The 21,524-nt window shown below is 55.6% G+C and overlaps 8 protein-coding genes across 8 annotated transcripts; 4 read left to right on the top strand and 4 right to left on the bottom strand.

Annotated features, from left to right (window-relative positions):
* Positions 1–1,260: 1,260 nt before the first annotated feature.
* On the top strand, positions 1,261–2,931 carry C8Q71DRAFT_853574 (uncharacterized protein; the record flags this gene model as incomplete). Its single annotated transcript, XM_047926955.1, has 5 exons — positions 1,261–1,560; positions 1,619–2,059; positions 2,111–2,244; positions 2,301–2,469; positions 2,527–2,931. 5 exons carry the CDS (start codon positions 1,261–1,263, stop codon positions 2,929–2,931), a joined length of 1,449 nt encoding a protein of 482 aa, XP_047784120.1.
* Positions 2,932–3,192: 261 nt separating this feature from the next.
* C8Q71DRAFT_699598 (uncharacterized protein) lies at positions 3,193–5,016 on the bottom strand (the record flags this gene model as incomplete). The annotated part of the gene is made up of 2 exons (XM_047920078.1): positions 3,193–4,470; positions 4,630–5,016. 2 exons carry the CDS (start codon positions 5,014–5,016, stop codon positions 3,193–3,195), a joined length of 1,665 nt encoding a protein of 554 aa, XP_047784119.1.
* Positions 5,017–7,838: 2,822 nt separating this feature from the next.
* Positions 7,839–9,395, top strand: C8Q71DRAFT_699731 (uncharacterized protein; the record flags this gene model as incomplete). Its single annotated transcript, XM_047920081.1, has 3 exons — positions 7,839–8,816; positions 8,867–9,079; positions 9,138–9,395. The coding sequence occupies 3 exons, from the start codon at positions 7,839–7,841 to the stop codon at positions 9,393–9,395; spliced, it is 1,449 nt and encodes a 482-aa protein (XP_047784118.1).
* Positions 9,396–9,842: 447 nt separating this feature from the next.
* C8Q71DRAFT_735738 (uncharacterized protein) lies at positions 9,843–12,806 on the bottom strand. Its single transcript, XM_047922506.1, has 10 exons — positions 12,660–12,806; positions 12,554–12,606; positions 12,489–12,503; positions 12,405–12,433; positions 12,206–12,351; positions 11,052–12,153; positions 10,709–10,993; positions 10,581–10,649; positions 10,242–10,527; positions 9,843–10,183 (listed from the first exon to the last, which is right to left on the bottom strand). Exons 1-10 carry the CDS (start codon positions 12,682–12,684, stop codon positions 9,983–9,985), a joined length of 2,211 nt encoding a protein of 736 aa, XP_047784117.1. The 5' UTR covers positions 12,685–12,806; the 3' UTR covers positions 9,843–9,982.
* Positions 12,807–12,914: 108 nt separating this feature from the next.
* Positions 12,915–16,075, top strand: C8Q71DRAFT_735736 (DNA repair protein SNF2 family). Its single transcript, XM_047922505.1, has 12 exons — positions 12,915–13,655; positions 13,706–13,913; positions 13,962–14,084; positions 14,136–14,240; positions 14,293–14,366; positions 14,423–14,645; positions 14,721–15,030; positions 15,084–15,185; positions 15,248–15,417; positions 15,467–15,532; positions 15,584–15,845; positions 15,898–16,075. The coding sequence occupies exons 1-12, from the start codon at positions 12,957–12,959 to the stop codon at positions 16,004–16,006; spliced, it is 2,451 nt and encodes an 816-aa protein (XP_047784116.1). The 5' UTR covers positions 12,915–12,956; the 3' UTR covers positions 16,007–16,075.
* Positions 16,076–16,237: 162 nt separating this feature from the next.
* On the bottom strand, positions 16,238–17,487 carry C8Q71DRAFT_698948 (uncharacterized protein; the record flags this gene model as incomplete). Its single annotated transcript, XM_047920043.1, has 2 exons — positions 16,238–16,646; positions 16,700–17,487. 2 exons carry the CDS (start codon positions 17,485–17,487, stop codon positions 16,238–16,240), a joined length of 1,197 nt encoding a protein of 398 aa, XP_047784115.1.
* Positions 17,488–17,769: 282 nt separating this feature from the next.
* Positions 17,770–19,636, bottom strand: C8Q71DRAFT_699575 (PQ loop repeat-domain-containing protein; the record flags this gene model as incomplete). The annotated part of the gene is made up of 7 exons (XM_047920076.1): positions 17,770–17,986; positions 18,039–18,166; positions 18,225–18,245; positions 18,293–19,270; positions 19,329–19,381; positions 19,440–19,513; positions 19,563–19,636. 7 exons carry the CDS (start codon positions 19,634–19,636, stop codon positions 17,770–17,772), a joined length of 1,545 nt encoding a protein of 514 aa, XP_047784114.1.
* A 177-nt stretch (positions 19,637–19,813) lies between these two features.
* On the top strand, positions 19,814–21,523 carry C8Q71DRAFT_735729 (CTLH/CRA C-terminal to lish motif domain-containing protein). Its single transcript, XM_047922504.1, has 5 exons — positions 19,814–20,186; positions 20,247–20,427; positions 20,478–21,002; positions 21,056–21,261; positions 21,312–21,523. The coding sequence occupies exons 1-5, from the start codon at positions 20,127–20,129 to the stop codon at positions 21,357–21,359; spliced, it is 1,020 nt and encodes a 339-aa protein (XP_047784113.1). The 5' UTR covers positions 19,814–20,126; the 3' UTR covers positions 21,360–21,523.
* Position 21,524: the final 1 nt, after the last annotated feature.

The raw sequence follows: 21,524 nt of genomic DNA, 5'->3' as shown, positions 1-21,524 counted from the left end.
GATCCATTCCTACGACCCCGACACGCTGAACATCGCCAATCACTATGGGCATGCTCCCACAACCTACCAACCACAGGAGCAAGCCGCCGAGGAACATCACGTCGAGGGAGCTGGCAGCATCCTTGCGCGGGCGGCAGAAGCTGTGAAGACCATGCCATCCGGTTACGAAGGTCCGCCAGTCGAGACTGCGCCACCTCCGCGCCCTCCCAAGGAGAAGCGGCCTTACTCGAAGACCCGCCCGGGGCCTTCGAAGTACCTTGGCCAGGGTCCCTACAAAGACTTGGCACCGAAGACTGCTCCTTCTCAGTCCTCGCCTGAAGCTACCGAGGGCGGTAGGAGTGTATCCACCACCTCCTCACAGGGCTCGAGTGCTAGCAGTCCTCAAGGCCCGCCCACAAGGATGCATGCCGCTGCCAAAGCTCAGACTGAGGCTCAAAAGGCCCAAGAAGAAGCTGTTCGCGCGGAGAAGGCGCGGCAAAGGGCAGCCAGGTATTGCACACCAGCTGTCCCCATTCCGGAACACCTGGTCTTCGTCGATGCGGACGGCGGAGAGCTCCCTCCGCCATCCCCGACTCCAATCATCCCGACTACTCGCAACACGTCGGGGTCATCTCGTCGCCGTTGAAGAATGCTCTCGACAAGTTTCCATCAATCTCACTCACCTATCTCATCGCCGTTATTTGCTCATCGTTGTCGTGCATGGTCGTCTGCTGCAGTCCGTTGCTATCGCTTGTCCAGTTGGTTTAGTCGAAGTAAGAATCGTTGTCGTGCTCTGCAATGGGTCTGTCGCTGCATGTATTGTGTCGCGCTTTGTGAAACCGCACTCTCCTTATGCTCCCGCTTCCTTGTTATTCCTGTTATCCCGTTATGTATCCTCGCGATCGAGTTGTCCCCGTTATCCTGTCATGTAGCTGTGGCTCATTAGCACTGTCCTTACTCTTACTGCCCCGTTATCGAGATGTACTATGTCACTCACTGTAATGTCGTTCTCGCGGAATAAAGGTTGATGTCGTGTCATGTTCAGTTGTTCGAGAAACACCTTTTTCGACGACGAGAGAAAGAACTGGCGGACTAAGCTGAAGGAGAGGCTGAACTACGTCTGAAAACATGCTACCGCCCGCGCGCCAGTACTTGGCAGCCGTGCGCCGTACGCGATCGGATCTACGCGCATGTGGCGAGGAGGCGCGGCATGGCCACTCAGCCTGAGGCTCGCACTACATAGCTCGTTGCCAGTGCTCTGACGACCCTCGACGACCGTTCATGATATCCGTGTCACAGCTGTCTGGCCTTCCAACATACGCTTCATCATCACCGTCTCGGCTCAAGACCCTGTACTCGGATTTCTCCCGGCAGAAGCAGTCAAACCCCACGTCCTACGCTTCGAATGTCGAATGGTGGCGTCGCACACTGGAGGCGGTGGTACTGAAGGGTTGGCTGGCAGACTCGGGCTCCAATTCCGCAAATCCTGACAGACTCGTCCTTCACGCCAGAGGCTCTACGCTGGCGGATGATTTCAGGTATGAGGGTGTTGGAAAGCCGTTGGGACTACCCACAGTCTTAGTATGTCATCATCCTCCTCGCCTGTGTGCTGTCTCTCATCATGCCCACACTAGCGTAGGCCGAGCTGTGCGCATCAAAAGCGTACTTCTCCTTGCCGGATTTTCTCAATTCTGCGAAGTCCGTCTACGACCCTGGCTGGCTACCATTACGGATAGCGACCTACGTCGTGGGCAAGCCTCTGTGGTGGGCGCTCAAACAACTCAGCATCGTGAGTTCGGACGATAGTGTGCTGGGAGACGCCAGCTATAACGAGCAATGGAGGAAAGTTAGAGGCGACTATGTTCTACTGAGCGTGCTCGAGAGGGCCGCCGACAACGTCATACAGAGGCAGTGGAGCAAAGGCGCGCTTTCTCTGGCCGATTCGTTGTATAACGCCGAGAGCTTTCGGAGAGAGTTCGCAGCGCATGCATTGGACGACGTGGTGCTGTCAGAACTAGACATGCGTATCCTACTGAGATATCTTGAACGCGACAAGAAAGTCCTTGTCACACAAGGAGGGGTACGTCCACTACTCCTCCGAATGTACTGTGCGATTGACATCATGCTTCAGGTCATCAAATTCGTGGAGCCCCAACCAGCTGAGCCAGTTGAGATTACCGCGGTGGACGCCGGTGTACTCGAATTGAAGACGGCAGTAGACAAGTTGCAGGTTCAGGTCGACAGCATACAGTCTAAGATTGGCCAGTTGAGTATCCAGCTGTGGAGTCCTCTTCTATCTCTGACACGAGACATCGTACCAGACGGGCAGATCAAATCGCGACTGCTCTCCGGCAGAAGAGGAAGGAGATTGCGCTTAGCCACTTACGTGCTCAGAAGCAGTTGGAGGCACTGCTGAAGCAACGACTCGGCTCTCTGGACACACTACAGTCTACGCTCCTCCGCGTGGAGCAGTCTGCAGGCGACGTTGAGGTATGAGGTTCTGGTTCATAACACGAGAGGGCATTGAGATGACGTCGATTCCGACAGATCATGAAGTCCTACGAGTCATCCACCACGACGCTTCGCGCCATTCTCGCGCATCCTTCACTCCAGCGCGAGAAGATAGACGAGACTATGGAAGCCATGACATCTGCCAATGCCGATGCGAAGGAGATCGACGACGCTATTGCCATGGGTACCGACATAGCGCAAGCCGACGTTGCCATCGACGATGCTGAGCTGGAGGACGAGTGGAAGGTTCTTGTTCAGGAGGCGGAACGGGAGGGCGCTGACAAGGCCCAAGCCGAGCAGGCGCAGAAGGAGGAGGAGGAGGCGCGGGTGAAGCAGGAACGCCTCGCCGCAGCGGCGCTGCAAGTTCCATCCAACAAGCCAGCACCGGTCGAGGGAGAGCCGAGTCATGCGTCGCTTTCAGCAGACAGGGTTGCTGAGTAGGACGCTGCTCAGTGATCATTGTTTCTCGAAATATTATGGATCCGGAGGATAGTCTCCCATCGGACTCGCATTGCTCCCTGCATTTCTCATGTACAAGTATTGCAAAGTTCTCGACCCAGGTTTGCACAGGAGTCCCAGATTCCACTGATCTAGTATGATTACACCGGAGTATCCGTACTTATAGTTACATGCGTTCCTATTGTAGACTGTCCCAATGATACATCCACACAAACCTGGCGTGTATCACTGGTCAAGAACCTTCTAATATCCACCTTCGCCTGGAAAGTGACTCTTCCTGTCTGCCTCGTACAAGCCGTAAATGCTATAGGTCGGACTCTTGTAGTCCGCGAACTCCTCCGGGTTCGTATGTGCCAGAGCCATCTGCGCCAATGAGGGCATCGGCGGCGGGGAAGGCACGCGCGGAGGCTTGTCATCCGTCCTCTTCCTCATCGGCCTGTTTCGCCCACTGCCAGTTTCCGCCGTGCTAGTGGAGGGCAAAGAAGTCATGCTCGAAAAGTTCGCCAACATCAAGTTGCCCAGACGCGCGCTTGCTTCCATGTTCGGACTGAGCATTTGGCTTTGCGGGCGAGAGCGAACCTGGCTAAGCGGACGAGACTTGCGACGCTCTCCAACGAGCGTGACCGAGTCTTCTAGATGAACAGTCGTCGGCCGAGAGAGAGGTGCCGGGCTTGCCAGTCCAAGAGCCGTAGCAAGGGCCTTGGTGTCGCGCTCCCGGGTTGCTTCGGTCTTCAGCGCGGGGGACAGAGGAGGCAGAACGTATTGCGAGTCGTCGAACGGATTGGCCTGAGTGGCCAGCGCACCCATGGTTGATGACGCACGCAGAACTGAGCCGGGAGCGTAAGGAGCCTTTACGCGCGCGCGACCCTGAACCGAGCTAGACTTCTTGAGGGCTGGAGCAGGTTGGGGAATGACAGCAGTGCTGAGACGAAGACCATCGTACGGATCCGCATCGCCGTGCTCTGCACTTTCCTCCTCTTTGTCGAGCGAAGCAAGCTGAAGGCTGCGTCTTGACCGCGATCGACGCCGCGTCGAAGCCTTGGAAACACTGCGCTGCAAGAGAGGCATGCCATCCGCAGTCAATGGCGAAGCACTCCCAACCGCGATGCCATAAGCCGACTGAGGAGTCCCAGGATAAATCGATGGGGACGCAATAGAAACGCGTTTCACTGCACGGGTGATCTGCGTCGGTGGGCCGTGAGACGGCTTCAGGTAAGAGGTGCCATTCTTAGACATCTCGAGGAAGCCACCGTCCATGGATGGCTTGACAGTCGCTTGGGCTTGTGTCATAGTCTTCTCTGAAGCAGCCACCATATCGAACCCGTGCCTGGCGCCTGAGGTCAAGGGGGTCTTGGTGAGAGAGGGATGAGAGTAGTGCGTCCAGGTCCACGCGGCGTTACTTGGAGGCTGCCCAGAGAGCCGTTCCTTGCCACCAAAAAGCGATTCTTCGTCGCCCGCAGCAACTTGGTCGGCGAAAGGATCCTGCAGAATCGGAAGAGATGGCGTAGGACAGAACCGCTTCTTGGGGATCATACAAGCTCGCCAGATGATGAACACCAGTAGAAGGAAGAATGCCCCGCCGACAGCTACAAGCACTATGATGACGGTGGAGACGTGCCCGGGCGGCGTAGAAGCGGGCTGACTAGACTGCGCATCGTTTGACATGGTATGAGTAGCGACGGCAGCCAAAGTTGAGGTGAAACCGGTAGCAGCAGCGGGGGTAGCAATCGGCAGCGGCGAGAAGCCTGGGGTGCGTTCAATACCGTTGGCGACAGGCGTCGCGGGTGCAACCACAGGTAGAATACCAGTATGGACCGGAATGGTGCCGTGAACGGTTAGGGTGGTGAAGCCCGTGCCAGCCACAGCATCAGCATGAACATCGGGAGCGACCTTGGAGGATGTCTGGCGGGTCTTGGACCTGGTGCTAGTAGGTTTGGCAGACCTGTCGGAGAGAGTCCCACTGTCTTCATAGTCTTCGTCTAGGTATATTGGTATGGGTGGGTAGGCATACACCGTCCTGCCCACTTCTCTCGACTTGTGACTGCTTCTGGGTTTCTCGTGCGCCATGACGGAGACTTAAAGGAGAGTGGCAGGAACGAGCGACGACCAGAAGCAAAGCATAGAATGATGAGACGACAGCCTGTTTGCAGCGACCCGCACTGAGGACAGCGTTGTCGACGATGGCGACGACGGAGGCGAGGTTGGCGGAGAACGTGAGGCGGGCGCGGTCGCGAACAACGAACAGACCCATCACGTGCGCTACTAACGCGTGGCGAAAGCGCCCATCATGATCAGACGGATCCGCGTCGCGGTCGCGTCGGCCACTGCGCGCGACCCTACGACCACCGCTAGCGCTGCTTCCGCTCGTCGACGCCGTTGTCTACCACTTTTGTGTTTCTCATATCTCTGGGGCCTCTCTTTTTGTTTCTTGAATGTACTAGCAACCAACCCACGCAGTCTTCATCTAGAACCCTGGTTTTCGCGATTGTGGCACCTTCGGGCAGGCTCGTATCTTCTATAGAAAGGGCCTCAGACAGCCTCAGACATACCACGACGAAACCCCGAGTCTGGGACAAATAGGGGACTACGTGATGGACGCGTCGACTTTGTCCGGGTGGGTACGACTTCCTCGTCGTGTGCATCTCTCGGCTTAAAAGACACATCCTCCAATGAAGTGAAGAGACGCAAGCCACACAGATCATCAACGCCGTACTTCCTCAGCACGCTGCCGAGATTGAAATAGAAAGGCAGAACGGTGTTCGCCAGACGCAAGTGCACGATGGATCCAGTCGACAAGAACTAGCCTCTAGCTCGAGTCAAAATGGCAACGTACCTCAGTATCACCACTTCGGTCTAGCCTCTACACAGACAGACTCGCAGGGAGACGGCGCTCCTGCTGGAGGAGGCTCGCAGAAAGAGAATGCCCCGACGTCCTGTGAGCTTGACAACCAAACGTTTCGCTCCCCCGCACGATCCCATTCTCCTGGTCCGAGCAAGCGCTCAGAACGTGTGAGATAGCTATGTCCCTCATATAATGTAGTGCTAGACTGATTCGTAACTCTCGTGGTCACTTGTCATAGGATATCGACACCCGTAATCCTACTGGTACTACGTCAACTGCCAAGTGTTCGAGGGCGACCGCCAAATCGTCTAAGCCCATCCCGCTTCCCGTACCACAAAGACAAACCCATGCCGAGCGAATAGACACGACGTCTTCACGAGATGCGCATCGGTCACGGAGACGGAGGTCCCCCTCACCTGCTTCCCAAGACTCATTCGCTGGACCTCTACCCCCTGAAGAGGCACAGAAGGCCTTTGTGGCAAATACGAGGGTCTTTCACGTCCCGTTGTCCGAACTACAAGAGTCAAATGTCGACGATGCAGCTGCGCCACAGACGCCGTCCTCTGTCCGAACAAACGACAGTTACTCGTTCCGCAACGCAGAGAGAAGGGTTCCTCTGCCTCCGCCTCCCCGTCCGATGCAACATACTGGTGCGATCTTGGTTGCAGAGACACCTTCCAGTTCCTCGCGATCCAATCACTCCCAAAGCGTAGCAAATCAGACTCAACTTGTCGTGGAATCACCGAGCGCTGCTCAGCAAACGCAGGTTGACACGCAGCCCACCGACGAATCCCAGCCCCACGCACAGCCTCGAGACTCGTTGTTTGGCTCCTCCTATCAGGGGGCGGAGCATGCGGGCACGCAGGTCTCGTCTCCCATTGATGACATCTCGACTGAACCATCTTCGTCATATGAGCGAGTTCTCGGAGCCGATTTGTATGCACCTAATCCGGAGGCGTATGCCGCCACCCAGCTGGCTACACAGACAAGTAACGTGGAGGCGACCCAGCCGGCAGGTGCTACCCAAGATGCTGGCCCGTCTGTAGGCATCGACCGCTATGACCCGTTCAAGTCCGCATCCCCTGGTCCTTCCGTTGCTACTACGAGCACGAGGACCGTAGGCAGGGGCCTAGCTGGCCTAATCCCCCAACATCGGAGGTGGCAGTATCAGATGGAGGGAGCTGACTCATCCTCGAGACCTGCCCGCGCTGCGCCCAGCGACAACCACCATCGTGTATTACAGATCACCCATGCACAAGACACGCAGCCATCCGACACGAATGCGGTTCACGGCAGTGCTGCCACGGACGTCCCGCGAAGACAATTACCTCTTCCTCAGCGACGTCGACTGCCTTCTCCAGTCACTCTCCAAGAGGCCGATATTGTTCCGGACTCGGAACCCATGGACATGGATGCAGCGCGCTCCGAGCCTGGACGTACCGTTGATTCACCGTCCGATGACACGCCGCAGCCGAGGCCGGATTTGCCAGTCGAAGAAGTCCCGGATTCTGTCATGACGGACGAACATGTATATGGCGAAGACGAGGAGGACGACGTCCCGCTCGCAGTACGGTCCGACAAAGGGAAACAGAAGGTGTCATCGCACTCTCGTTCACCTACGGTCAGGGGTTCGACGGAGCGCGTGCAGCGCCGCCTCGACACCCCTGAAGTTGTGTCGAGCAATACTCCCAAGGTCGTTTCCGCGGACGTCAAGCCCTTGAAACAAAAGGGCCGTGCTCTGCCAAGTCGCTCCCGAGACACGAGTGCGGCTCCGTCATCGAAAGCATCGGAAATCACTACACCTTCGACGGCCACACGCGCTCGCCCCGGTTCCTCCAAGAGAAACGGGAATAAAGCTGTCGCGCTGGGTCGCGGCCGACATTCACGACCGAAGTCGCGTTCCAGGACGCCAGCCCTTGCGCTGAAACAACGCAGGCCTTCGATGGGAGCGTCGTCCGACGATGCCACCGCGGTGAGCAAGGACACCGAGTTGATCCTTCCAGGAGGTCATGACGAAGGCGATACTGAGCTCGCTGATGATGACTACATGGATGATGATGACGATCCGTTGCGATTGAGGCCCTCGGCAGCGAAGCGGAAGCGCGTTACCTCTGTCACGTCTAAAGGAGTGGCTTCCAAAACGCTTGCCCGAGGCGGGAAGACGTCAAACACGCCCCTTAGTCGATCTGCAAAGAAGAGGAAGGTGTCTTCCTCCGCCATCGTAGACGATGCATCATCGGCCACGCGAGTCTATGCGTTGTGGAGGCAGGACAACCACTACTACTCGGGAACGGTATATTTGATGTCATCTGTGTCTCCTCCGCGCTACGAGATTCACTTCGACGATGGTACCCAAGACGTTGTCGACATCACGAAGATGCGCTTGTGCAAGCTCCTGAAGGGTGATAACGTTCTGGTGCTAAAAGGCCAGAAAGCCGTCGTGGTCGACGTGTCGCGCTTCGACTCCGACCGAGTGGCTACAGTCGAGATCGATAACGGAGAAGAACTCGACCGCCTGGACCTCGAGGTCCAGGACATCAGGATCGCATCTCGCACACTCAACAGCGCCTGGACAAATAGAACGCTCGCTGTCGAGGACGTGTGTCCTGTAATGAGGCCACACGCACTCAAGAATTCTCCTTCGCCATCGAAGATGGCCCTCGGAAGTGCTGCTTCCACTAAGAGCGCACGCCGGCTGCTCGGGAAGACGGGCTTCGTGGTGACCATGAGCCCTAGAGTTGACGAGTGGGAAAAAGAGAAGGACAAGATTATGCAGGCCATCAAGGGCGTAGGCGGGATTGTCATCGACAACTGGACAGACGTCTTCGCTATGGAAGGCGCTCTTAGTCAGAGCGGCAAGCGTTGGATCGCCAAGTACGACGATATACGATGTGTTGTCCGCAACGACATCCAGCGAGTGTTCCTTCTGTCCGATGACTACAATGCGAAGCCCAAGTATCTGATCGCTCTCGCTTTGGGCATACCATGTTTGGACACCAGCTGGGTTCTGCATAGTGTTGGCGATGTGAGTTACTCATTCGATGCCCACCGATTTCTCGTTGACAACGATCGCAGGGGCAAGAGAAGGATTGGCAACAGTACCTGCTCCCTGCGGGCTTATGCGAATCTCTCGATACCCGTGTGTCGCAGCTTGTTGATTTTGACTGGGGCAACTCAGTCGAGTACCTTCGTGACGTTACTGGAAATCAAGCTGCGTTGAGATTGTTCGCGGGGAAACGCGTTTTATGTCTGGCTCCCGACTATGTGCCCGTCGCGAAATCCAGAAGAGTGAGTCATCGTCTGCTTTTCTGTACATGCCGACGATGACCAACCTGATTCGCTGAAGAATAACTCCGACGCTGACAAGGCCAAAGAGGCGACTCGCATGGTACCCTGCATCATTCTGGCGATGGGTGCTTCTAGTGTCGAGGCCGTCCCGGACGTCAAATACGCATCCGCGAAAAACCTGTCTGAATACCACTACGTTGTTGTCAAGGACCGCGGGGATATAGGCCGTGTCGCCTCTGGCCCGAATTGCGTTCACTTCGGATGGGTCAAGGACTGTTTGATCGCCGGACGTTTGTTGCCTCTACCTCAGGATTAGCTCCCCCCAGATCTTGCTTCAATGTGTCGCCTTGAATCTCCGTCTCGTATGCTTGTCGAATGCTCTAGCTATCGTCTATCCTAGTCTGCATTGCTGTCTTGACTGTTCCATGTAGTACTTTATCCCCCGACTCGATGTGTATTGTGTATATACCGCGTGGCTTGCATACCTTATTGAATGGCCTGAGCTTGTAGACGATTGTGTATCATATGCGTAATGGAATGCAGTGTGCTGCAGTGGCCGTATTCATGTAACGGCGACGCTAAATAAGGACATTCACCAGTGTGTGATTACAATGCGTCGTGGGCTTATGCAGACGCAGTACTTACGATGCGTCATGGTCACTCCGATAGTCTCCTCTCGACCCAACGGAAATGGCTCTCGATCCGGACCGTCCAATACAATTCACCTATACGATATGGGTGCACCGCGGTCCCGTCAACCAACTTTCGTTCAACGACGGACAGTTGCATTGAATTATGTAGCAGCGAACGCAGAATGCATGAAAACAAGAATAGCGCGACTGATTGACTAGCGAGTACACTATACATGAAGCGTCAAATGATAGCATGACAGAAGTTCATAGTTCATGCCGAAGCAGACCATTGTGTGTTGTCTGCAAAGCCCACTACATCCGCATATGCCGAATGATTATCGATCGCAACCTGAGTGACTAGTACGGTCTCACTCAGGCCAAGCAGATTCGCCGGTGTGGCAAGGAGCTCTCCCAAAGCTCTGTTCTCAGAAGAGAACATAGCCAGGAGTTTGACTCCTATCATCTCGATGAACTGCAGTCGAACTGTGATCAGGCCAACTGACTGGTCGGACAGGGTTAAGATCACTGACCAAGTCTCCCGCATGGAGGCGTGAGCAGAAGCGGGCGAAGTGCTGACGATGTGAGTCATTGGCAGCCGGATCAAGGGTGAGGCGAGCAGTGGTACCCTCCATCTGGAACGTTTGTAAGACCGCAGGTGCATGTTCGCTCTTGTAGAACTTCCCGGGCGGGCCCACGGCTGATTGGGGGCCCAGATTTCCCAGCAATGAACCCGGAGGATAAATATCTTTCAGGCAGACGGGCACGCAAATCGAGTAGTCCAAGCTCAAGGACAGGTGCACCGCGTATTCCATGGACCTGCAGCCGGGTGTGAGTGACCGGTGTACTTCTGACGAGGAGCAACAGCTTACGTCGACTCTTGAGCCCTTTCATGAACTGGCTTTCCGTTCTCGGTCAACGTCACCTCCTTTCCCAAGCCACTGTGAGAGCCTAGAGATCAGTCATCGGACATGTCTATCAACAACAGTCTTGCACTTACAGAGGTCCGAAAATCGTAGACATTTGCCAAGCCGGGAATGGGCGTTTTGGTGCGGCCTCTGGCATGGGCTCTGGTGCAGCCTCTGGGGCGGCCTCTGGAGCGGCCTCTGGAGCGGCCTTTGGGGCGGCCTCTGGAGCGACAGAGGCGTTATCTGGTTGCTTACTGTTTCTTGAGGGAGCCTGAACAGCTGCTTGTTCCGTAGCGACGGATTGTTCAGCGACAACGGTCTCTTCACTGGTGCCCTCCGAGCGCACGGTCTCCTGGACCACGGGTTCAGTTTGTTGCCTGCAGAAAGTCAGACCTGGTTATTCAACATACACACACATATATATAAGACACTTACCCGCTGGTCACCACTGCCGGTGGTTGGGGGTGATCCGGATCCGGCTCACCGTGCGCATCGACGTCGTCCTCGAAATCAGACAGGTTCTGCGCATCGGTAGCATTGTAGCCAGCCTGCCGGAGGAGCTCCTCTCCAGTCGGGGGCGGGGGCGGAGGTTGCATGAGATCTGGCTCTACTCCACTGTCTGCCATGGCAGGGGCATCTGCCACACCTCCCCCAGCGCTCTCTTGCAGTGTCATCCTACCCCGCCTGCCTGGGGGAACTTTACCCTTCACCGTCTGTAACGCGCCCCCCAGAGTCGTGAGCAGCGACGTGCTGCCAGTGACGATCCCTAAAGAGTTCCGCCCAGGTCCCGCCTTTGAGCCTGACACGCGCCCACTCTTGCGCAAAGGTCCGGTCGACGAGCTCATGCCAGCCTGCAATGACCTCGTACCCGCACCATTCTGCCGCATATATCTCTCCTTGGTAGACATGGTACCGCCCGACGGCTCGCCTGCATCGAGGAGCGGCTCTTCGTGAAGCTTTACTTTCGGTTTGCGAGCACGATGAGCAGGCACAGGCGGCATAGAGTCGCTAGGCGCTGCTGCAGGTTGTGACGGCTGAGCTTGCAAGAGCATCGGGATACCAAACAGAGAAGGGCTCGATGCTCTTTGACCCGCATCATCGGGCCCAGGAGACGAGGGAGTAGAGGGGTACTGCAGTTCAAGCTCGATTTGCTGTTCTACGGTGGCATCCACAAACGACTTATCGGCCTTGCGAGAGCGAGACGGTCCGGACGCCGACAGTCTCTCGTCCGTTGACGATACCCCGCGAACGACCTGTTTGCGCCTTGACGACGCCGAGCTAGCATTCCAGTTCTTCTCGGGCGAGAAGTTTTCGGCCATTGAGCGTTTGCGTTGCAAGCCAGAGCGAGTGGGCGTCTGTACGTCTTCCTGACGGCGACGCTTTGCAGAGGCGCCTTGGAGTTTCTCTGACGGACGACGCTTCCTCTTAAGTCTTTCTTCGTCGCCTATGATAGACTGCACCTCATCTTCCGACTCGTCCGACGATTTCAAGCCAGTTGGTGAGGAAGCCTTCTTGCTTTCCTCGGTTTTTGCTTTGCCTATGCGCCCCAAAGGTCACACAAGCTACAATACAGTGGTCGCGGGACTTACGAGGAGGAGGAGCAAGCGGAACGAATTCTTCACCCACTCTGAATATCCGGAGATTTCCCCACTCTCGCCCATCGGTGTTGACGCGTTGCCAGAAATCATGGATAAAATGTTCTGAACCACCTGAGAACGAGTCTGGTGGCTCCCAGCTGCAACGATTCCGTCAGTATGGGTGTTACATTAGAGAACATCTCTGACGCACGTGTTGTCTTTCAGACCATAGTTCTTCCACTGGAGTACGACAATCGTTACATGCGAAGTGCAACAAAGGCATGAACGGACGGACCTTTACAAAGTAGCTCTAGGAGAATTTTAGCGCATAAACTCATATAATCTAGAATCTTTACTGACCCACACCTTCCTCCTCTGAGGTCCTATGATGAGCTTTGCGGAATGAATCGCCTCTGGCACATATTGGACATGAGACGGCTACGTGTAGAGAACGAAGGCTACTGACCAACTTCATACTCCTCATCCGACATCACGATGCGATGTCACAAGCAGAAAAAGGGCGTTCGATACGCGCTGCGCCGACGACGAGGGAGATGAGAGGCTGAGTTGCGCGGCGCTCAGCCTGAGTCGACTAGTCCCGAGTCGCGGTCGCGTTCCCGCCTAGCGCCAGCCGAGCGGGGTGTCTTCGCCCAATATGGATTAGGCGACACGGTCACGCGTGACAAACGCGTCGCGTTGGCGTTGACACGGGCGCCTGTCTGCTACCTTGCCTCCTCCCGCCTTGGACGCGTCTCCCCTCACCATGCTGCGACGTGTCCCCATCACTTCAGATGGAAAGGTCGTCGACCGCCTCCAGGAGAGCTCCCGCATAAACAAGCCTTTCAAGCCCCCCACTAGCCTTGTCCAGCGCAATCAGCCGACGCGCAAGCGAAAGCGAGCAGACTACAAGGATCAGCAAAGACAATCCGATGACTCTGGCTCGGAGGGTGATGAGGCACCCAAGAAGAAGAAGAAGAAGCTTGATAAGAACGGCTTCCCCGAGCGGCCGCGAGATAGCAATGTCGTGCACTATCCCGTGTTCAAGGTTAAGCCCTTCAGCGAGGTCGCCCGCAGGTTCTCTATACCAGAGATGAGGACCAAGGATGGATCCGTTGTTACTCTCACACGGACCAATGCTGCTCTCGGTATCCGTCCACTCGCCAACATCATTCCACGACCCCTGCACGACCCGATGGAGGATCATGCCATTGTCCTCTACGACCCAACTGTCGATGACAGAGAGACTGATGAGGAACGCAGAGAGCGCGAGAAGGAGGAAGCTCGTGAGAAGGCCGCACAGGAGGCTCGTGAGAAGACTGCAGGTATGTACAACCCGCATAAGAGTCTGAAGGAACTCCTCGGTGGCGGCAAGGAGAAGAAGAAACGTAACGACAAGGTCGCTGTCGTCATCGATCCCCGTCTAAGCAAGGTCCTGCGCCCACATCAAGTGGAGGGTGTCAAGGTGAGTCGATCTTACATTGCCTTGCGACACGCCGCTCAATTGCACCATAGTTCTTGTACAGGTGTACGACCGGCATGGTGGTCGAGAACCAGTATGGATGCATCATGGCGGACGAGATGGGTCTTGGAAAGACCTTGCAATGCATCGCCCTCATGTGGACGTTATTGAAGCAATCGCCACGGGCGGGCAAAGGCACCATCGAGAAGTGCATAATTGCGTGCCCGGCTAGTCTCGTCAAGAATTGGGCGAATGAACTTGGCAAGTGCACATCACTGATCTACAGTGTGTTCATCTCATAGCATACAGTTAAGTGGCTGGGAAAGGACACTATCTCCGCGCTCGCTATCGACGGGAAAGGCGGGAAAGCCGAAATGCTAGAGAGAGTTGCGCGGTGGGTCGCAGCGGGGGGCAGGAATGTGTCTCAACCAGGTATAGTCAACGCGTTGGTTCTGAACGGTCTCACTGAATGCAAGTCCATAGTGATGATCGTCTCATATGAAACCCTGCGCACACTTTCTGTGCATCTCGCCAACTCTACCATTGGACTGCTGTTGTGCGACGAAGGACATCGGCTCAAGAACTCTGGTTAGTCGCCGTTTTCGTTCGGCCGCGACGAAGACGAGCCAACATTATGTAGAATCCCAAACTTTCCAGGCTTTGAGCGGTCTGAACGTGAAACGACGCGTCATCCTGTCCGGTACCCCAATTCAGGTCTGTCCATGCAAACCTGCACCGTGGCTACGTAGACTGACTCGCTCAACTCATAGAACGATCTGTCAGAGTATTTCTCCCTGTTGAGCTTCGCGAACCCGAATTTCCTGGGGTCGAAGAACGACTTCAGGAAGAACTTCGAGAACGCCATCATCCGTGGCCGTGACGCTGACGCCAGTGATGCAATTAAGGCAGAGAGCGAGAAGAAACTCAAGGAGCTTGGCGCGCTCGTCTCGAAATTCATTATTCGGCGCACGAACGATCTGCTCTCCAAGTACTGTGCGTATTCGGAGCTCCTCTCACGGGCATCCACGAAGGAGGACTGCTGTTGACTAACATCTCATTTCTTGCCAGTGCCGGTGAAGTACGAGCAAGTCGTCTTCTGCGGCCTCTCCGAGTTCCAGCTTTCTCTATACCGACTCTTCATATCGTCGCCAGAGATCCAGGCGCTTCTTCGAGGTGCAGACTCTCAGCCGCTCAAGGCGATCAACATCTTGAAGAAGCTCTGCAACCACCCCGAGCTACTCGATCTTCCCAAGGATCTTCGCGGCTCCGAGAAATTGTTGCCAGCAGACTTCACTGGCGCTGGTTCGAGCGCACGGAGCAAGGGAAGAGACCAGACGGTGCATTGTCAATGGGGTGGCAAGTTCGTCGTATTGGAGAGGTAGGCAATGGATGTAGCAATTCTCCGCGGAACCTTAACAAGCCACCTGCCAGGTTCCTGCACCGCATACGCACAGAGACGACCGACAAGATCGTATTGATCAGCAACTACACCCAAACGCTCGACTTGTTCGAGAAGCTCTTGAGGAGTAAGAAGTAAGCCACCCCACTTCGACCTTGTTGCATCTGTCAATTAACTTGTCTTCGCCCATTATCAGGTATGGTTATTTCCGCTTGGACGGCACACAGACCATCAACAAGCGCCAGAAGTTGGTTGACCAGTTCAACGACCCCGATGGCAAGGAATTCGTCTTTTTGCTGAGCAGCAAAGCCGGTGGATGCGGTATCAACTTGATCGGCGCGAACCGTCTGATTCTCTTTGATCCTGGTTAGTTCTCTCTGTTCTATTCATCACACTTATTGACAGCCTCCGGAAGACTGGAATCCTGCTGCTGACCAGCAAGCACTAGCTCGAGTGTGGCGTGACGGCCAGAAGAAAGAGTGTAAGTCTACCCCGCTTCCTGTCTGTAACGACTCACGCGAGAGGTGTCCAGGCTTCGTATATCGCTTCATCTCGACCGGTACTATCGAGGAGAAGATATTCCAACGGCAAGCGAACAAACAAGCGCTCTCGTCTGCGGTTGTAGACGAGAAGGAGGACACTGAGCGCCACTTCTCCGTGGATGCCCTTCGGAAGCTGTTTCTCTTTAACGAGAAGACGCTCTGCGAGACGCATGAGACATTCAAGTGTAAGCGTTGCAAGGACGGGAGACAGGTCATAAAGGCTCCTGCACTGCTCTACGGTGACGCGAGCACGTAAGTGATTTAGAGTGTTGGCGCGGACTCACTGGATAACACTGATTCACAGATGGAACCACTTCACAAATACTGAGCTCAAAAACAATCACGACGACCTGTTGCGCGCTGAAGTCGGGCTGCCCGAGGTGTCTTTTGTTTTCCAGTATATCAGTCACTAGTGCTGCATGGTCCTTTCGCGGATCACTTTACGGTTTGCTACCGGCCGATGGACTCTAGTTTAGATGGGTATAGGATTTGTATACTAGATGTTGTAACAACAATCAATCAAATAGAGCATTCCTGTCGATGGGAGAGCAATGGGCTGACTATGGATACAGCTAATGTTACACGTCGAGTATGTTGTGTCCTGCAAATCCAGTGATGTATACACGGTAGCTCGCTTGGAGAGGCTATGTCACAACCGCGTCCCAGGTCCCCCACTCGCCTGCCACCCGCCTGACTTGCACCTTCTCCCCCGCTGCGCCGAAATAACCCGCCTTATACCAGGCCTTGATCTCTTCCTCCCCAAATGGACCGAATACTTGTCCATCCTGTCCGGAGCTGTCAGGGACAGCCCACCTGTATTCGTACCTGACGTCGGCGGAAGGTGGCATCCACGACGAGTCCACGATGCCGGAAGAACGTACAGAGCGTACGAGCTCCTCGTAGGTCTTCGAGTATACGTCGGTGTCGCCGAACCCCATGAGGGTAGAGGCGAGATGGGTGATGTGGTCAATCTCGGACGGCGCTTTAGGTGCCTTGTCGACCTGCATCGGGTCCTCTGCAAGGTCACCTTTGCGTTTGTTGTTGGGCTTTCCACTGAAGAACAACGTTTAGGGATGCTCATGACCAAACGAGATACCGTCACGCACTTTCGTTTACTTGCGCCACTCTTCTTTGCTTGCGCACCCAACCGTTGTAGTGCCTCCAACACAGTCTCGCCCTTCTTCAGCATCCCGACCAGCTCCTTCTCGATCTGCGGCCTGCCTCCCAGTTGCCGCATCTCTTCCTCCTCAGCTTTCTGCTTCTCTTTCTGCTCCTTCTCCCTGAGCCTATGGTTCCGTCGCGTCTTCTTGATCTCTTCCTCGTCCAGTCCTTCCATCCAGCGATCGTGTGCCGCATGTGGGTCAAACGTGCGGACGTAGGTCCCGTCCTCCGCAAACTTGCCCTCCTCCATCTCCTCCCGCATGTTGAAGGACGAAAGTTCGTACCCCATGCCTGCCTTGTTCCGCTCTGCAGCGTCCTGGTCATCCGGCTCCTCGCTCTCCGACTGATCGGAGTTCTGCTCGTTGAATTCCTGCCCTTCGATATCACCCAGCCGCAAGAACTTCGTCTCTTTCTTCCCACTCTCCTCCGCCTTCTCCTCCTTCTCGCCCATCGCAAACATGTCTTCGTCCTCATCCGCCTTGTCGGCACCAGGGCGTCTGCTGGGTACCACACCCTCTCCATCATCACTGGAGTCAGACTCGTAGCCCTCGGTCTTGACACGCCCCCTCCGTTGACGCGTCTCAAGGCTGGCGTCGACCTCCTCCGCAAAGTTGACCGGATCGTCTTTCGGCTCGACGAATCTGGTCTTCTTCTGAGGGCCTTTGGATGGCCCTGGAACGTCGTCACTGGAGGTAGCTGCGCGTTTGCGTGGTGGTCGTGCTGCAGCAGACATAGCGATGGAGTATGTATACAAGAGAGCAGTGTTGGACTGTCAGCCTAGGTGTCATCTCATTCGGTTACGGTGGGCATGACGGTAGTGATGTGTGCGCCTGTTTGGAGTGTGGCGGGAAGCGCTGCACCCACAAGGCCCTACAACGCGCAGGCTCCGATGGCATATCATAGAGATACAACGACTACTTGGAATGCTACTACGTTACGATGCGGATCTATTTCTACAATGAGCACAGTCCCAACGCGATCACATAGCAAATTCCAAAAGGTAAGGCCAATGAAATCATAGCGCCGTCGAGTCCGCCGACACACCGGCCCGCCTACGCGACGGAGTGGTAACGTCCTCGGTGCCAGTCGCACCGGCACTGAGTAACCCCTCCTCTTCAGCAGCTAATGACCGAGAGCTTCGACGGCCGCGGTATGTCTTCTGTCGGTAGATGAGAGACTGTGCAACAATGGTAATGTCGAATACGAGCGTGCCGCCGCTGCCCAGCAGATATCTACATATTTTATCAGAGATGCTCATGCATGATGTTGCGAGGATATACGCACGGAATACTCTCTTTGATGAATGCACTCGCTTCCGGCTCCGGAAGCCCTAGCTTCGGAGACGTGAGGATGGATGCGACATAGAAGAAGTTGCCCAGGAACGCAAAAATGAATAGATATATCGAAAGTCCCTGGGATATGATGTGAGCCATCGTATCAAGTCGTCGAATCTGCTTGTATTGTTCATACCTCCACAGATTTCCGGACGAACTGAAGTGATGGTCAGTATCGCTTCGACAGATAGCGTTGACACTTACATTTTTCCATATTTGAGGTAATCGCGACGTGAGATAAAGCGTTGTGCATATCCAAGCCGATATCCGTCCAATGATGAACTCAGTGGAGCGCTCAGGTTGCTTGGTGGTGGCTGTATAGTCCGTTGGTTCAGCAGCACGCTCAAACATGGCAGTGGGATCAATGTCCACAGATGGTGCATGCGCGTTGTCGTACACAGCGGGTATCCCCTCGCCAAATGTAGGCAGGGTCGCGTCTGCACGGGGAAGCACATGCCCCGTTCTTCCGAGAGCTGTGGTCGACGGAAAACCTTGTTGACCATTCAACAGCGTCCCGACCCCGAACAATGCCCACCCTCCCAAAAACACCATGCTCGCGCCTTTCCGACTTGCTCGCGAGCTCCGCCTCTGCGAAGCCGACCACTGTGCCTCCTCTTCTGTGGAAACGTCGCGTGACAATGATCGTCCCCGCACGAGCAGGTCTGGCTCCTCGACCTGGGGAGCTGCGCTCATATGCAAAGGCGCGTGTATCCTGCCCGGCGGCGACGTCGTGCCTTGCCCATGCCGGCCTACACTTCCACCGCGTTCTTGACTCCAAGAGACCTTCTTCCGGCGTCCCGGGCGACCACCCTCAGAATGGAAGCTATCGGCGAGACGTGCGAGTCCCTCTTCATCAACGTCGTCCTCTTCTTCCGCGAGAAGCTCCCGTGCTTCAACAGCTGAATGAGGGATACGCTCAAGGCTATTTCGATGCCATCGAGCATGCTCCTCCTGCTCTGCGACGCGAGCGGCAGCCGCTGCGACGTTCGCTGCTACATTGGAGAGTGCGCGATAGTGCGTCGCCTCGCGCTCGGTGGGAAGGCGGTGGGTGGTCGCAGTTGAGGTCGTTCGGGAGCGGATTGATAGATAAGGCGGCTGCTTCGAAGCGGATTTGTACCGATAGTAGAAGTACTGGCTGAGAAGGCTGAAGTCGACGAAGCAGAAGTATGTCGCTAGCCACGTCTGCACAATTGGACTCTAGTGAGCATACAAAACAAGCACGAGGATGCGTAGAACGCACTTGGAAGGGCAGTTGATGGGTGAGGATGCAGCCAATAAGATTCGTGGCGTCACCTAAGACGCAAGCGAGCACTGTTATGGTGCACGACGATGGCTCACTTAAACTACACACCTAGTGCCCAGTTGAGTAGAAATGGCAGTGCAAGGCCGTCTGCCGACTGCCTGCGGATGTTCTCGATGACCTGACTGAGCTCGCAAGTCAACGACGCGCGACGATGATCTTGAGGTGACTCACGGAAATTGGGCCCCCAGCCAGCTGGCTATCGACGCCCAGCCAAGAACATCACTCAGACTCGATGACCCGAACATGCTCGTCGTAGCATACAGCGCCGTCGATGTGGCAGACGACGAGGAGGGTGTCGGCTGAGAGGAAAGCCAGTAAGGTGGGACAGTCGGACGACCGCTCGACCGCCTCACCTGCTCCGATCGGAACGCGCATACCATATTTGGTAGTCAGGGATCCCTCACCGTCGGTCTGTCGCTGACCACCACTCCCCGAGACCCGTTCGACGCACATCGGACACAGGCCGTGGACGCTGGAATGCTGAACACATCCGCGGCCGACGCAGCATTCCCGCAGCACGCGCTCGCGCTTTGAGATTCAGAACGCGTTGGACTTGTACCCGGAGGACACGCGTATTTACCGCGTCACGCGCAGTGCGGAGAAGTCGGGGTCCATCTCACGCGAGTGGGTGCAGCAACTGCTCTTGCGGTACTGCCATCGTTCTGACTGTCTCAAACTTCTCCCACTGCAACAGAGACAAGTGTTCGCCGTTACGCACTGCCGAGGACAATCATCATGTCCCAGGCCAAGGCGCAGCGCAACGCCAGGACTCTAGGAGCCACTCCGGACGAACTGGTACGTACGCCACAGCTATATTCTCCATGCGAACATTACGATCCTGAGAGATGATGACAGCGGATGCTCGTCCTGGATTACCTCTGCCACAACGCTCGTTCCAAGACCGTACAGGCGTTCACTCACGACAGCGCAGTCAAGTATGTGGATGCGGACGGAGACGATATCATGCCGGCGCCCGGGGAAATCACGTTTGACGATGGATTGCGGCTTCGTCTGGCCTCCGGGGAGCTTCGCGAAGGTAGGATTTCTCCTGAGTGTATGCCAGCCTCTCATGCAAAGTATCTACAGAGATCCGTACATGCATCTTGTCGGGACAGATAGACGAAGCCATCGAACTCCTCAATCGGTACTTCCCTTCCGTCCTCTCGGAGAACACGGAGACTCCACCGATATCCAAGACGAATGGTCGCCTCGAATACATACCGTCTACGTCCGTCAATCCCGCCCACCTGTTGATCAACCTTCACATACAAGGCTTCATCGAAGCGGCGCGCTCAGTTCCTCTGCCTTACTACCCCCCGGGGGCCCAGCCGCCGACGTCACCCATCACAACCTCCACGAGTGAGACCACTGACGAGGACAAGGAAATGAGCGATCTGAGGGCCACAGAGCGGCTGCTACACCGGGCACAGAACCTATACGCCGAGGCAAACCGTCTGCCGGCTGCCGAAGACCGTGGTCAATATCTCCTGGAGCTCGGGAAAGTCGGCAGCTTGCTTGCATATGTAGTCCCCGAGAAGGGACCAGTGACGCAATACCTAGGTCAAGACAGACGCGAAGCCCTCGCAGACTCAATCGACAGCGCTATATTGTGTGCGTAGTCTTCAATCTGATTCTTGATGTGGGATCCTGACTTTCTATGATAGATCGAACAGGACAGCGGGTGGTCTCCAAGCTTGACTTGGCCGCGCGCCAAACGTCTGTGGTCTGGTCGATGCTCCACGAGCAGAAGATCAAGCCTCCTCCGCCGTCCGGCTGGCCAGAGGGAGTGGCACCGCCAGGGATGTCGAGGCCGGCCCCTGCACCATCAAGTATGTCGTCTAAGAAGCCGTCCGAGCCGGACGCACCACAGGTACGGCTACTACTTCTCGTCGAGATAGGGTGTTTGAGCGATTCTTCCAGGCGTTTACCCCGTTCGATCTGCAATCTTACTTGGATACGTCGACTTGATGTCAGGACGTCGACGCTCGACATTCCTCCATCACACTATTGTTTGGATCCGGGGATACGGTTACAGTAGGGTTTGCAAGTATGTATGGACTCAAGGTGTTAGTAGACCTGTACGGTAATGAGCAAATGATTCGCTGGGCAATGACGCGTACCTGCATGCTTCAC

This window comes from Rhodofomes roseus, assembly GCF_022264815.1.
Source record: "Rhodofomes roseus strain CIRM-BRFM 1785 chromosome Unknown C8Q71scaffold_2, whole genome shotgun sequence".
In the NCBI taxonomy this organism is placed as follows: Eukaryota; Fungi; Basidiomycota; class Agaricomycetes; order Polyporales; family Fomitopsidaceae; genus Rhodofomes; species Rhodofomes roseus.
The sequence above is the reverse complement of the archived record's forward strand: the minus strand, read 5'-3'. Positions and strand labels throughout refer to the sequence as shown.